The 15,379-nt window shown below is 49.2% G+C and overlaps 2 protein-coding genes across 2 annotated transcripts in view; both read right to left on the reverse strand.

The window, feature by feature from the left end:
- LOC137454317 (zinc finger protein 850-like) overlaps positions 1-15,379 on the reverse strand; it is a 291,247-nt gene that overhangs the window by 129,409 nt on the left and 146,459 nt on the right. The gene's annotated exons all lie outside the window — the stretch shown is intronic.
- On the reverse strand, positions 4,454-5,386 carry LOC137454405 (olfactory receptor 14J1-like). The gene has a single exon (XM_068164446.1). The coding sequence runs from the start codon at positions 5,384-5,386 to the stop codon at positions 4,454-4,456; it is 933 nt and encodes a 310-aa protein (XP_068020547.1).

Genomic DNA, 15,379 nt, shown 5'->3' on the forward strand with positions numbered 1-15,379 from the left:
CTGTGGAAACCGAGGGGATTTGGCACAAGAGGAGGACAGGGCCAGCCCAGCTGAAGTGCTTCTATGCGAATGCGCGCAGCTTGGGCAACAAACAGGATGAGTTAAGGGCACTGTGCTGCTGGGATGCCACGACATAGTGGCTGTTACTGAAACTTGGTGGGATGAATCCCATGACTGGAATGTAGGAATAGATGGGTATAAACTCTTTAGGAAGGATAGGCAGGGAAGGAGAGGAGGAGGTGTTACCCTCTATGTCAATAGCCAGTTGGAATCAGTGGAGCTCCAACTGGGGAGGGATGATAAGCTAGTTGAGAGTGTATGGGTCAAAATTAAAGGCAGGACAGGGGAAGAAGATATTACTGTGGGGGTCTCCTACAGGCCACCTGACCAGCAGATCCAAGCAGATGAGGCCCTCCATAGGCAAATAGAAGCAGCTTCCAGGTCACAAGCCCTGGTCCTCATGGGTGATTTCAACCACCCAGACATCTGCTGGAGGGACAACACAGCAAGGCACCAGCAATCCAGGATGTTCCTGGACTGCATAGAAGACAACTTCCTCCTCCAAATGGTGGAGGAACCAACAAGAAATGGTGCTATGCTGGACCTTGTTCTCACCAACAGGGAAGGGCTGGTAAGCAATGTGAGGCTCATAGACGGCCTTGGCTGCAGTGACCATGAAGCAGTTGAATTTAACATCCTCAGGGCAATCAGGAGGAAGTATTCCAAGCTCATGACCCTAGACTTTAGGCATGCAGATTTTGATCGCTTCAGGGATCTGCTAGCCAAAGTGTCATGGGACAAAGCCCTGGAGGGAAGAGGGACCCAGGACAGCTGGTCAGTATTCAAGGACCACCTCCTCTGTGTCCAGGAGCTCTGTATACCAACAAAGAGAAAAGCAGGTAAGAATGCTAGGAGGCCTGCCTGGATGGGCAAGTAGCTACTGGACACACTATTACTTAAAAGGAAACTCTACAGGAAGTGGAGGGAAGGACAGGTAGAACAGGGGGTATATAAGGAAGCTGCCCGAGCAGCAAGAGTCCTGGTTAGGAAAGCCAAAGCAGAGTTTGAGTTGAATCTAGCCAGGGAGATTAAAGGGAATACTAAGAACTTTTACAGGTATATTAATGGGAAGAAGAAGCCTAGGGAAGGTGTGGGCCCCCTCAGAAAGGAAAATGGTGACATGGTCACATGTGATGAGGAAAAGGCTGAGGTACTTAGTAACTTCTTTACCTCAGTCTTCACTGCAAGGGCCTCTAGCCACACTCCTGATGTTATGGAAGACAATGCCAGGGATGGGGAGGAAGAACTGCCCATTGTAAGTGCAGATCAGGTTCGTGATCATCTGAAGAACTTGAAAGTGTTCAAGTCCATGGGACCCGACGGGTTACACCCACGGGTGCTGAGAGAACTGGCAGATGAGGTTGCTAAACCCCTCTCTATTATATTTCAAAAGTCCTGGCAGTCTGGTGAAGCCCCCACAGACTGGAAAAGGGGAAACATTGCCCCCATCTTCAAAAAGGGCAAGAAGGAGGAACCAGGGAACTACAGGCCAGTCAGTCTCACCTCTGTGCCTGGAAAGATCATGGAACAGATCCTCCTGGAGTCACTACTCGCTCAAAAGAATAGTGAAGAGGTGATTGGGAACAGTCAGCATGGCTTTGCCAAGGGCAAATCCTGCCTGACCAACCTGGTGGCCTTCTATGAGCAGGTGACAAAATTAATAGATGAGGGGCGAGCAACTGATGTCATTTACCTGGACCTGAGCAAAGCCTTCAACACTGTCCCGCACCACATCCTGGTCTCCAAACTGGTGACACATGGGTTTGATGGGTGGACCACTAGATGGATAAGGAACTGGCTTGATGGCCGCACCCAAAGAGTGGCTGTCAATGGCTCCATGTCCCAGTGGAGGCCAGGGACAAGCGGAGTCCCTCAGGGATCAGTCCTGGGACCTGTCTTATTCAACATCTTTGTGGGGGACATGGACAGTGGCATTGAGTGCACCCTCAGCAAGTTTGCTGATGACACCAAGCTGTGTGGTGCAGCAGACACGCTGGAGGGAAGGGAGGCCATCCAGAGGGACCTGGACAGGCTGGAGAGGTGGGCACAAGCCAACCTCAGGAGGTTCAACAAGACCAAGGGCAGGGTCCTGCAGCTGGGTCGAGGCAATCCCAGGCACAAATCCAGGCTGGGCAGTGACTGGCTGGAAAGTAGCCCTGAAGAGAGAGACTTGGGGGTGCTGGTGGACAAAAAGCTCAACAGGAGCTCTCAGTGTGCACTTGCAGCCCGCAAAGCCAATCAGATCCTGGGCTGCAGCAGGAGAAGTGTGGCCAGCAGGTCGAGGGAGGTGATCCTCCCCCTCTACTCAGCCCTGGTGAGACCCCACCTGGAGTACTGTGTCCAGTTCTGGAGCCCCTATTACAAGAGGGATGTGGAGGTGCTGGAACGTGTCCAGAGAAGGGCCACAAGGATGATCAGAGGGCTGGAGCACCTCTCCTATGAGGGCAGACTGAAGGAGTTGGGGCTGTTCAGTCTGCAGAAGAGAAGGCTCTGAGGTGACCTAATTGTGGCATTCCAGTATCTGAAAGGGGCCTACAGGAAGGCTGGGGAAGGACTTCTCAGGATATCAGGTAGTGATAGGACTAGGGGGAATGGAATGAAGCTGGAGGTGGGGAGATTCAGGCTAGATGTGAGGAGGAGGTTCTTCCCCATGAGAGTGGTGAAACCCTGGAATGGGTTGTCCAGGGAGGTGGTCGAGGCCCTGTCCCTGGAGGTGTTTAAGCCCAGGCTGGATGAGGCTCTGTCCAGCCTGATCTAGTGTGGGGTGTCCCTGCCTGTGGCAGGGGGGTTGGAACTAGATGATCCTTGTGGTCCCTTCCAACCCTGAATGAAACTATGAAACTATGAAAGTGACCTCCAAAAGTCATCCAGTACAACCTCCTGCAGTCAGCAAAGGACATCCTCAACTAGATCAGGTTGCCCATAGTCCTGTCCAGCCTGACTTTGAATATCTGCAGAGAAAGAGCTGCAACCACCTCCTTGGGCAGCCTGTTGCAGTGTTCCACCACCCTCATGATAAAAAACTTCTTCACATCCAATCCAAATCTGCTCTGCTTTATTTTGATGCCATTGCCTCTGTCCCTGTCCCTGCAGGCATTTGCTGCAGGACCCTGCTCTTGCTCTTGGTGAGCCTCATGAGAGTCACCTGGGCACCACCTCTCCAGCTTGTCCAGGGCCCTCTGGATGCCATCCTGTCCATCTGGCATATCAACAGCACCACTCAGTTTGGTGCAATCTGCACACTTGCTGATGGTGTCTCCATCCCTCTGTCTATAGCACTGATAAAAATATTAAACAGCACAGGATGGGATGAGTGGAATCAGTTTGTACTGGGACAGGGCTGGGGGTGATCTTGGAGATGTTAATGGGAGCCAGTTTGAAATGGGAGATGGCCCAGACTGGACTCTGATGTGATTAGGTATGGAGTTGTGACTGTGACAGGGCCCAGTCTGCACTGGGAGTGCATAAAGAGATTGAGATTTTGCTGAGAAAAGGCCCAGTGTACATTTGGAGGGATGAAAGGGATCCTGTTTGGACTGGGACAGGGTGCAGACTGTACTGGGAGGGCATGAGGGTGTGAAGTTTCTACTGGGATGGATGCAGATGGTACTGGGAAGGGAGCCAGGGGATACATTCTGTGCTGGGATGGGACACAGTCTGTAGAGGAAGAAGACAATATGAGCTAGCTTGTCCTGGGATGAGGCCACATCCGTACTGGGAGGGGATAAAGGAACCATGTTTTGACTGAGTCTATACTGGAAGGGGGTCAGGGTATCCAGTTTGGACTCTGAGTAGGTGCAGTCTGTAATGGGAGGGGGTTGGGGTATGAAGGCATGAGGAGACCTCCTGTTCTGATGGCAGTGCTGCTCTGGAGCCCAGCACTCTCCCACAAGCAGCCCTGGCCTATCCTTGCTGGCAATCCCAGCACTGCCACACAGCAGCACAGCGTCCAAGCTGCCAGAGCACTTAGGCCTTGCCCCAGCACAGAGGCTCAGCAGGAGGGGGTGGAAGGGCAGAAAGATCATTTGAGGACCGCCCAAGCTCTGGGGCTGCCTGGCACTGCTGCTGTGCTGGGACTCAGCCCCTCCACCTCTGCACACAGGCACTGTCCTGCAGCTCCACAGAAGCCTTGGAGGAAGGAACTCAAAGAAACAACTCCCTGCAGGGTCCTTTATTGTGTTGACCACACAGGGAGCACAGCTCCTCATATCTGCAGCCTCTGGGTCACCCCAGACAGGACAACACTGAACCAGAAATGGTCTGAAGACAGACATTTGTGTGGGAACAACATTCTCACAAGGGGAACAGCACCACCAACAGCCAGAGCTTGAGCAGCCAGGCTGGGCTTGCATTGAATGACATCAGAACTGCTCTGCAGGAGAAGACAAAGAGTTTATTGCTTCTGAAACCAGCCATGGATCAGTTGGCTCAGGGCAGCCTTCAGCTCCTGGTTCCTCAGGCTGTAGATGAGAGGGTTCACTGCTGGAGGCACCACTGAGTATAGAACTGACATCCCCAGGTCCAGGGATGGGGAGGAGATGGAGGAGGGTTTCAGGTAGGCAAAGAAGGCAGTGCTGATAAACAGGGAGACCACAGCCAGGTGAGGGAGGCAGGTGGCAAAGGCTTTGTGGCGTCCCTGCTGAGAGGGGATCCTCAGCACTGCCCTGCAGATCTGCACATAGGACACCACAATGAACACAAAACAGACAAATAATGAACAGGCACTGGCTGCAATAAGCCAAAGTTCCCTGAGGTAGGATGTGGAGCAGGAGAGCTTGAGGATCTGGGGCACTTCACAGAAGAACTGGTGCACAGCATTGCCCTGGCAGAGGGGCAGGGAAAATGTATTGGCTGTGTGCAGCAGAGCATAGAGAAAGCCACAGGCCCAGACAGCTGCTTGCAGGTGGAGACAAACTCTGCTGCCCAGGAGGGTCTCATAGTGCAGGGGTCTGCAGATGGCAACATAGCGATCGTAGGACATGGTGGTGAGGAGAAAATACTCTGCATCAATTAGGAACATGAAAAAGAAGACCTGGAGAACACATCCTGCATAGGAGATGTCCCTGGAGTCCCTCAGAGAATTGATGATGGATTTAGGCACAGTGGTGGAGATGGCACCCAGGTCAAGGAGGGCGAGGTTGAGGAGGAAGAAGTACATGGGGGTGTGGAGGTGGTGGTCCCAGGCTATGGTGGTGATGATGAGGCCATTGCCCAGCAGGGCAGCCAGGTAGATGGCCAGGAAGAGGCAGAAGTGCAGGAGCTGCAGCTGCCTTGTGCCTGGGAATGGCAGGAGGAGGAAGTGGGTGATGGAGCTGCTGTTGGACATTTGCTGCCTCTGGCCATGGAGCAAAACAGCTGAGATCAGAAGAGAAGAGAGAGAATTGTTATGGTACAGCTCCACTGATTCCAGATATTTATCCAATGAATTTGTTTAGAATAATCTTTTCTTTTCCTTTTCACACCCAAGAGTGATCTATTTATTTTGTTTCTACTTTTATGCTCAAAATCTGTAACTAAATTTCAAAGGCATTGCCTAAAACCACTACACCCATGGAGAGGTGGAGAAACAGGGAGCAGGCCTGCAGTGCTGCAGAGACAGTGAAGGGAAGAGAGAAAGGCAGAGGGGCTGGGGGTGAAGCCTTCTCCTTACCCAGCTCTGCTCACTGCTGCTCACAGGATGGAACTGAAGGGCTTTGGTCCTCCTTCTGTGTGCACACTCCAGGAGCCTTCAGTTGAGCTTCAGCTGCCGAGATGGAGATGCTTCCAGGAGCTACAGCTGCAGTGTCCTGCACCTACAGCCTTAATCTGTCAGTGAATGTAGCAACTTCCACTCCATGGAGCTCTCACCGTCCTCTCAGTCCTGGCCACCTTGAAGCTCTCTCTGCCTTCCTCATCTCCCTGAGATCCTCTGGCAGTGTCCTCAGCCCTGCTGTGCTGTGCAGAGGACCTGCTCCTGGCCAGAGCTGTCTCCTGCAGCACTGCCTCCTTGCCAGCAGCTCCCTCCAGCCCAGGAGTCTGGCCCAATAGGGCAGCAGAGGACCAGCCCAAGGTGATTTAATAACTCCTCTCTTGGCTTTTGGTGCCCTGTAAACCTCAGGGACTGAGAGGAAGCTGATGAAACCTCTGCAGAAGTCAAAGTCAGATTCAAACTCTGAAGTTTCTTCTACTGTTAATGGGTCCCAGTGAAGCATACTGGGAAAGGGTCCCCGGGGTCTGTTCAGAGCAGAAGGAGACAGTGAATGCAAGGGAAGCACCACAGGAGGCACTGAAGCATCTCCAGGCTCTGGTGAGAGCAGAGAAGTGAGGCAATGCTGACAGGTCAGGTGGCTCTGCTGCTGAGGAAACCTGGAGGAGTTTCCTTGATCCAAAGGGCCAAGCCCTGACCCCCCAGACCCTGGCAAGGCAGATCCTGTCCCTCACCTGTGGCTCAGGTCTCTGATTCACCCTGTGAAATAATTTTTATCAGATGCTTTGTGCAATAAAATCCTCTCCAATTAGCTGCAAAAACCTTGGCAATAATTAGAGGTTCAGCAGTATTTTAATGAACCCCATGGAGTATTTGGGGCTGATTACATCATCCTTAGGTACTGCCAGGAGACTCTACCAAGCTACTGCCAAGAAGCCTCTCAAGAAGTCCAAGTCAGAAGCAAACTCCAAAGTACCTTGAAGCACTGATTGGCCTCACTGAGGCTTGTTACTGACAAAGGCTCCCCAGGGACTCGTTAAAGCAGCTTGTTAGAGGCCAGGATTGCAGGGAGACAAAGGCAAAGTCCAGGGCAGAAAAACTTGCTTTTGATCTAGGAAGCAGAAAGGCCAAGCCCTGACCACTGCCCTTGCAATAGAAGAACCTCAAAGCCTCTCCTTCACTGTCTCATGCCTGCAGCTCTTCTTCAGGCTGCTGACACCAGTCTTGGTTCCCCATTCAGCTCTCCCCCTGCCATTTCCATCCCTTCCCTGACCTGTCTCAGATCTCCCTGCCATTGCCTAACAGCTCTGGATGGCCTCATGCATAGCAGCTCTGCCCTTTGAGGGACATTGCTTTGTCCTCATCTTCACTCTGAAACTTCCAAGCTGCACTTTGTGGAGGTTTTGGTGTCTCTCCACTCTCCAGAAGAGCTCCACCCTCTCTGAAACCACCCTTGAGACATGTGCACACTGCTCTGGCAGTGCCCTGAGCCTCCATTCAGCAGGCTGAAGCAGCCCAGGTCCCTCAGCCTCTCCACAGAGATGCCAACCCCCATCCTGTCAGATCTCCTCTGTAGTCTCTCCAGTTCCTCCCTTCTCCATCAGACTGCAGAGGCCAACACCCAGACACCAAGCATCCAGATGTGGCCACAGCAATGCTGAGACTGAGGGAGGACAACTCCTGTGCCTGGGTGGCCTCACTCCGCCTGCCACAGCCCAGCTGCAGTTAGCCTTCTTCACTCTGTGCAGGGTTTGCTTCATCCCAGGGCATTGGGAATAGTTCCTCCCAGACCCTGTGATGCCTTTCTGACTGGGCAAGTGTGGCGGTTTGGACCTGTCTGGGGGCTTAATGCCCACCAAAGCCACTCTATCACTCCTCTTCTTAGATGGACAAGGGAGAAGGAAAAGATAACAAAAGGCAGTGTATGATAGAAGAAATTTAACACTAACAATAGGCACAAGCAATAGACCACACAGGGTGAAGCAGAGGGAAAAGTGAATCTCTACAGACCAGCAGCACAGGGGTGTTGGTCTCAGGCAGCAGGGCTCTGTGCAGAGTGGTTCTTCTGGAGGACAAACTCCAAGGACCAATCTCCTTCCCACTTTGCAATTATAGCTGAGCTGACCACCCTTGGCATGGAGCACACCTTTGGCCACTTCGGGTCAGCTGGCCTAGCTGTGTACCCTCCCAAGATCTTGCCTCCCCCCCCAGCCCAGGATACCCTTGGGGCAGGGAAATGTTGGAAAAACACAGCCTGAGTGCTCAGCTGAGCAGCAGCCAAAACTCTGCTGTGTTACCAACATCCAGCCTCAGTCCTGCAAAACACAGCACTAGCAGGATGCTCAGAAGAGAATTAACTCCAGCTCAGCCCAAACCCAGTACAATCTCCACCCCTTATTCCTACTCCAAAACCCCAGTGGCTGACCTCAGGTTTCACCTGATGTCTTCTGTCAGAGACTCCAAGTGCTCCATGTTCCCTGGCTGCAGTGTAGAGGATATTTTGCACCAATGGTGCCATTCAGATAGGCCCAAGTGCCACTGCACAGCTCCCTCCTGTTTGATCTGCTCATAGCCTTGTTGCTCACTGCCCCACTCACGATGATTCTGCTTTCAGGTCACTCGATAGAGAGTGCTCAAAAGCTGACTGCAGCCTGGGACATGCATTCTGCAGGGCCCCCCAAGGCCTAGGACAGACTGTGTCTCCTTCTTGTTGGATGGTAGAGACATGGTTGCTATCCTGTTGACCATGTCCATAGGTACATGACAGCATCCAGCCTGCCATTCTCTTGCCAAGAACTGAATTTCCTGAGCAGGTTCTTTGACCTTGCTTTTCTTTATGGCAAATTCAGCCTTCAGAACTATCTGAATAAGTTTTTTTCTCCTTTCTCCAACATTTCTTCTGCCCTGTGGCCCCACACAATGATGTCATGGATGTACTGGAGATGTTCAGGGACATCAGCCTTCCCAGTGCAGTCTGGATTGGTCCATAACAAATGGTGGAGCTCTGCTTCCACCCCTGGGGCAGTCGATTCCAGGTGTATTGCACACCCCTCCAGGTGACAACAAATTGTGGCCTGCACTCTGCTGCCAATGGAATTGAGAAGGCAGCATTGGCAATGTTGATTGTAGAGAACCCCTTGGCTGCCTTTGACTCCAGCTCATCCTGGAGCTCCAGCATGTCTGGCACAGCAGCACTCAGTGGTGGTGTCACTTCATTCAGGCCTCAATAGTCCACTATTAATCTCCACTCTCTGTCAGGTTTCTGCACTGCCCAGCTGGGACAGTTTAAAGGCAAATGTGACTTGCTGGTCACTCCCTGGATCTCCAGCTGGTGAATCAGTTCATGAATAGGAGCCAGAGAGTCTTAGTTTGTGTGATATTGCTCCCAGTGCACAGTCCTGGTAGCACCTGGCAGCTGTTCTTCTTCCACCTGCAGTAGTCCCACAAGGAAGGGATTCTCTGCAAGGCTGGCAGGGCAGACAGCTCTCTGATCTTCTTTGTATTCACCATGGCCACACCAAAAGCCCATTGAGAGCCCTTTGGGTCCTTGAAGTAGCCTCTCTTGAGGTGTTCTGCACTAAGAATGCAAGGGGCCTCTGGGCCAGGCACAATGGGATGTTTTTCTCACTTATTCCCTCTTAGGCTCATGTCAGCTCCTAGTACAGACAGCTGCTGTCAGCCTCCTGTCACTCCAGAAATCCAGATGGATCCAGTGCCTTTGTGCCCTGATGGCATCAATGTGCACTGTGCCCCTGTGTCTGCCAACACCTTCTGTTCCTGTGGCTTAGATGTGCCAGGCCGTCAAACCTACACAGCACACTGCCATCCCTTTCCTCCTCCAGGCCAAATGCAGGGACCCTCCATTCCTGGTCTGCATCAGAGTATTCACTGTCTGATCCTGGTCTATCCAAAGGACTCCAAACTCATCTGGATTATGCAGGAAAAGAGGGTGAGCCAATACTGAGCTGGGCCCTGGGGTTGCTTAGTCTGGAGAAGAGGAGACTCAGGGGTGACCTTATTGCTCTCTACAACTACCTTAAGGGAGGTTGTAGACAGGCACAGGTTGGTCTCTTCTCCCAGGCAAACACACCAGAACAAGAGGACACAGTCTCAGGCTGCACCAGGGGAGGTTTAGGCTGGAGATTAGGAGAAAGTTTTACACAGAGAGTGATTGCCCATTGGAATGGGCTGCCTGAGGAGGTGGTGGAGTCACCATCACTGGAGGTGTTCAGAAGGAGACTTGACAGGGTGCTTGGTTGCATGGTTGAGTTGATTAGGTGGTGTTGGATGATAGGTTGGACATGATCTTGAAGGTCTCTTCCAACCTGGTCTAGTCTAGTCTGGTCTAGTCTAGTCTAGTCTAGTCTATTCCTGAGATGCTGGGATGAGGGGGTGGACACAATGGACCTGGATAGGAGGGAGGTGAATCTTTTAGGCTCTCTGACTCACAATGCCAGCGTGGACAAAGAGTTAGCCAAACTCAATGGAACACACACTCTCTGGTCCCGGATCCTCAATGCCATCAAGAGCCTGTACCACTCAATAGATGACCTGCCCTGGCCAGTTAGAGCTGAACGGCTCAGCAAAGGCAGCACAGCCACAGAAGGAGGGGGGAAGGGGAAGGGGAAGGAAAGGGGTGGTGGTGGTGGGAGAACTCCGCTGAATTCCCAGCAGCTGCCTTTTTATTTTACAGCTTCCAGCCGAAGTGTAGTTTTCCTGGAAGGCAGGAATATTTCAGTGGGTGGTGATATCAGAGATTTGAGCTGAAATGTTGTTGCTTTTGAGCCTGAAATTTGAGATGCTTAGAGTGGACACCATTGCTTCTTCTCCGGTCCATACCGCTGGGTGTTGGTGTGTAAGGCTGTTAGCACACCACTTAGAGCAGCATTTCTTAAAGCACACAAAAGTATCTGGCAATCAGTATTTCTCATTTTCTTCTCTAAGTTAGGCATTGACTTGATTTTTCTGATCTTTCTTTCTTAGCCATTGTCCCCAAGCTAAGTTCTGATCATTTAACTTAGGATGTCCCTTCTGTCCAGAATCAAAACACGTTGGAGAACTCTTGAGAGTTGCAGCAGGGGAGCCTAGCGACGGGCTGCTGTTTTTGTTGGAGAGACACTGTCGACTGCAGCTCCAGGGGGGCAGGCAGGCTTAGTGGCCACGGTGGTGGAGGGGGAAGGGGCATGTAGATGTCAAAGAAGAGTTCTGTTCTGGTGAAGTGCTGTTAATCACTGCTGAAGTTGCCTTAGGATCTTCTGCTAGTTGGTCTAAAGAATATTTAACTAATCTCCACATTGTAAAGGAAGACTTAGCAATTTTGCTTACTTTTGTTGCCCTGAACATAGCCATCTCTCCCTGCTCCCCAGTCCTTTCATCATATGTTGTTGCTCTTTTTGTCAAGATATGCATAATGACTCCCAGTATTGATTTCTCCTCTTTTGTTATTTGATTACCTGTTATGTGTTCGTCAAAAGGAGGCACCAACCCCTGGGGAGGCTCCAACCACCCAATTTCCCTGACTGCTCAACTCTGTCACTGCAGAGCTGCTTCTCTTCTAGGGCACCAACCCTTTTTTCTTCTTTTTTCTTCAGTGCTCCTTGCACCTTTATCTCTGGCGTGCCTCACCTTATCGTAGACATAGAGCATGTCTATAATCTCCAATATAATTAACTATTCATTATCAGATGTACCTCGCCTTATCTTAGACATATAGCACATCTATAATCTCCAATATAACTAACTACTCATTATCAGGTGTACCTCACCTTATCTTAGACATATAGCATGCCTATAATCTCCAATATAATTAACTACTCACTATCAGATGTACTTTGCTTTATCTTAGACATATAGCATGTCTATAATCTCCAATATAATTAACTACTCATTATCAGGTGTACCTCGCCTTATCTTAGACATATAGCATGCCTATAATCTCCAATATAATTAACTACTCGTTATCAGGTGTACCTTGCCTTATCTTAGACGTATAGCACATCCATAACGTCCGGCGAATCAGGGAACGTCGCCGGCATAAAGGCAGACAGATTAATCTCACAGAGACTAATCCAATAGCCACCATTAGTGGCACTGACAAACAGGAGCATCTCCACAGTCCTTAAAAGCAAAATGTCTTCTTGATGGTGCAAGTGAGAGTCATAATGAATAGTTGGTCGAGGCAAACGTTTGGGGTCACCATTGGTAATAGTTTAGATGTTTTAATTACCTCGAGCAATGCTTCCAGGACAGGATGTAAGCAGGCAAAGACATTTATTACGTTGCACAGCAAGGTTCTCTGGTCTATCAGCAGGCACAGGTGTCAGATCTCAATTGGTCATTCTCTACTGACATGCCTGTCATTAAGGTGTTGTGGTGGTTTGAGCCTTAACTGGAGCTTAAAAGCTCAGATGGGGCCAAGGCTGAGAATCCTCTTCCCCAACAGAGAGAGCAAATCCACCAAGAAATAATTTGGGTTCAGCTTGGAAGTAAAGAGGCAAAGGATTTTTCTTTAAACAATGTATATATATATATTTGTGTAACAATGGCAGGCAGGGTTCAGAAGGGTAAGGAACAAGGATGGATGGGAGAAGGAGAGGAAAAGGAAAAAAAAATGATGAGATACAGAACCAGTCCTTTGCAAAGTGTGGAAGCAGCAGGAAAGAGAGCAATGCCTGCAATTCTCCTCCATCTTATACCCCTACTGGACAAGGAGGGGGAAAGTGGAACAGACCAAGTCAGTTTCCCAGGGGAGGAAACACACCCCCCAGGGAGGTCAAAAAAACTCTCAGGAGCCCTCCCCCCCTGTTTTTTTCCAGGATGGGCATAGCCCACCACAGGCAGACAATAGGTCAAAACCACAAAACAATGTTTTAACACATCCCACCAAACGCTGCCCAGCTTCTCTCAAAGACAAAACACAGCTCTCTAATTCAAGCAAAGGCAAATCTTCCCTCTAGTCTTCTCAAGCTAACCAAAAACAGCCCTCTTCCCACAACCAACCCTTTTTTCCCCCTGCACTTCTTTTTTCTCAGGCACCAACCCATTTTTCCTAGGTGCTTTTTTCTCTCGGGCATCAACCTTCTTTTTTTCCTGCAAGTCTTTTTCCTCAGGCACCAACCCTTTTATTCTCTGCTCTTGTTTTCTTTCAAGCAACAACACATTTTCCTCTGTACTTCTTTATTCTCAGGCACCAACCATTTTTTCCTCTGTGCTTCTTTTTCCTTGGGCACCAACCATTTTGCTCTCTGCTCTTGCTATCTTTCGAGCACCAACACATTTTTCTGTGTACTTCTTTTTTTCTTGGGCACCAACCATTTTTCCCTCTGCTCTTCTTTTCTTTCAGGCACCAACACTTTTATTCTCTGCGCTCTCTTTTTCTTGTTCACCAACCCTTTTATTCTCTGTGCTTCTATTCTCTTGGGCACCAACCCCTTTTTCTCTGCTCTGCGCTTCTTTTTTCTCACACACCAAATATTTTTTCCTCTACTATCTTTTTTCTCAGGCAGCAACCCTTTTTTCTCTGTGCCTCCTTTCTCTCTGGCACCAACCCCTTTATTCCCTGCACTTCTTTTTTCTCAGGCATCCATTATTTTTATTCTTTCTGTTTATTTTTGCTCAGCCACCAACCCTTTTTCCCTCTGCACTTCTTTTTTCTGGGCACCTCCCCTTTTATTCCCTGCACTTCTTTTTTCTCAGGCACCAACACTTTTTTCTCTATGCTTCTTTTTCTTGGGCATCAACCCTTCTTTCCTCTGGCCTTCTTTTTCCTCGGGCACCAACATTTTGTTTCTCTGTTCGTGGTTTTTTTTTTGAACCATCCTGGTTTTACTCTGTGCTTCTTTTCTTCTGGGTACCAACCTTTATCTTCTGTGCTGCTTTGTTCTCAGGCACCAACCCTTTGTTCCTCTGATCTTCTTTTTGCTCCAGCACCAACCTTTTTTCCCTCTGCACTTCTTTTCCCTTGGGCACCAGCCTTTTCTCCTCTGTGCTTCTTTTTTCTTGGCCACCAATCATTTTTATCTCTATGCTTCTTTTCTCTAGGGCACCAACCCTTTTTTCCCTACACTTTTTTTCCTCCAGCACCAACACTTATTTCCTCAGCACTTCTTTTCTCTCGGGTGCCAACCTTTTTCTTCTCTGCACATCTTTTTTCTTGGGCACAGACCCTTTTCTACTCTGTTCCTCTTTTCTCTCAGGTACCAACACTTTTTTTCTCTGAGCTTCTTTTTCCTTTGTGCACCAACCATTTTTCTTCTCTGGGCTTCTTTTTTCTCAGGCACCAACCCTTTTATTCCCTGCACCTCTTTCTTCTCAGGCAGCAACACTTTTTTCTCTGTGCTGCTTTTTTCTTGGGCACCAAACCTTTTGTCCTCTGCCCTTCTTTTCCCTCGGGCACCAACCATTTCTTCCTCTGTACTTCTGTTTCCTCAGGCACCAACCCTTTTTTCCTCTGCACTTCTCACTCAGGCACCAACCCTTTGTTTCTCTTCACTTTTTATCTCTTGGGCACAAGAACATTTTTCTCCATACTTCTTTTTCCTTGGGCACCAACACTTTTATTCCCTACACTTCTTATTTCTTGGGCACCAACAATTTTGTTCTCTCTCTTGTTTCCTTTCAGGTACCATCACATTTTTGTCTGCACTTCTTTTCTCTCAGGCACCAACCCTGTGTTCCCCTGTGCTTCTTTTCTCTCGGCCACCAACACTTTTTCTCTCTGTGCTTCTTATTTGTCAGGCACAAACTATTTTATTCTCTGCACCTTTTTCCTTGGGCACCAATCATTTTTTTCCTCTGTACTTCTTTTTTCTCATGCAGCAATGCTTTTTTTTCTCTGCACTTCTTTTTTCTTGAACACCAAGTCTTTTTTTCCCTGCACTTCTCTTTTCTTGGGCACTGACCCTATAATTCTTTGCACTTCTTTTTTTGTGGACACCAACCCTTTTTTCCTCTAGGCTTCTTTTTTATCAGGCACTAACCCTTTTTCCCTGTGCTGCTTTTTCTCAGGCACCAACCCTTTTCATCTCTGAGAGTCTTATTTTTGTGCACAGACCTTTTTTTGCTCTGTGCTTCTTATTTCTTGGCCACAAGCAATTTTATTCCTGCTCTTGTTTTCTTTCAGCACCAACACATTTTTCTCTGTACTTCTTTTTTCTTGTGCACCATCCCTTTTTTTTCTCTGCACTTCTTACTTCTTTAGCACCAACTATTTTATTCTCTATCCTTTTCCCTCAGGCACTCACACTTTTATTCCCTGCGCTTCTCTTTTCTCGGTCACCAACACTTTTATTCTCCGTGCTTCTTTCTTCTCAGGCACTGAACATTTATTTTCCTCATTTCTTTTTTTCTCAGGCATCAACCTTTTGTTCTCCTTGCTTTCTATCTCTTTTGCACCAAGATGTTTTTCTTCTGCTCTTCTTTTTTCTCAGGCACCAACCCTATTTTCCCCTGCGCTTCTTTTTTCTTGGGCACCAACAAATTATTCCCTGTGCTTACTTTTTCTCGGGCACTAACCCTGCTATTCTGTGTGCTTCTTTCTTCTCTGGCACAGACCCTTTTCTTCTCTGTTCCCCTTTTCTCGCGGGCACCAGCCCTTTTTTTTCTCTGGGCTTCTTTATCTTTGGGCACCAAATA

The sequence above is a fragment of the Melanerpes formicivorus genome, unplaced genomic scaffold, assembly GCF_026170545.1.
Source record: "Melanerpes formicivorus ecotype bairdi unplaced genomic scaffold, bMelFor1.0.p_v2 SCAF_80, whole genome shotgun sequence".
Taxonomy (NCBI): Eukaryota; Metazoa; Chordata; class Aves; order Piciformes; family Picidae; genus Melanerpes; species Melanerpes formicivorus.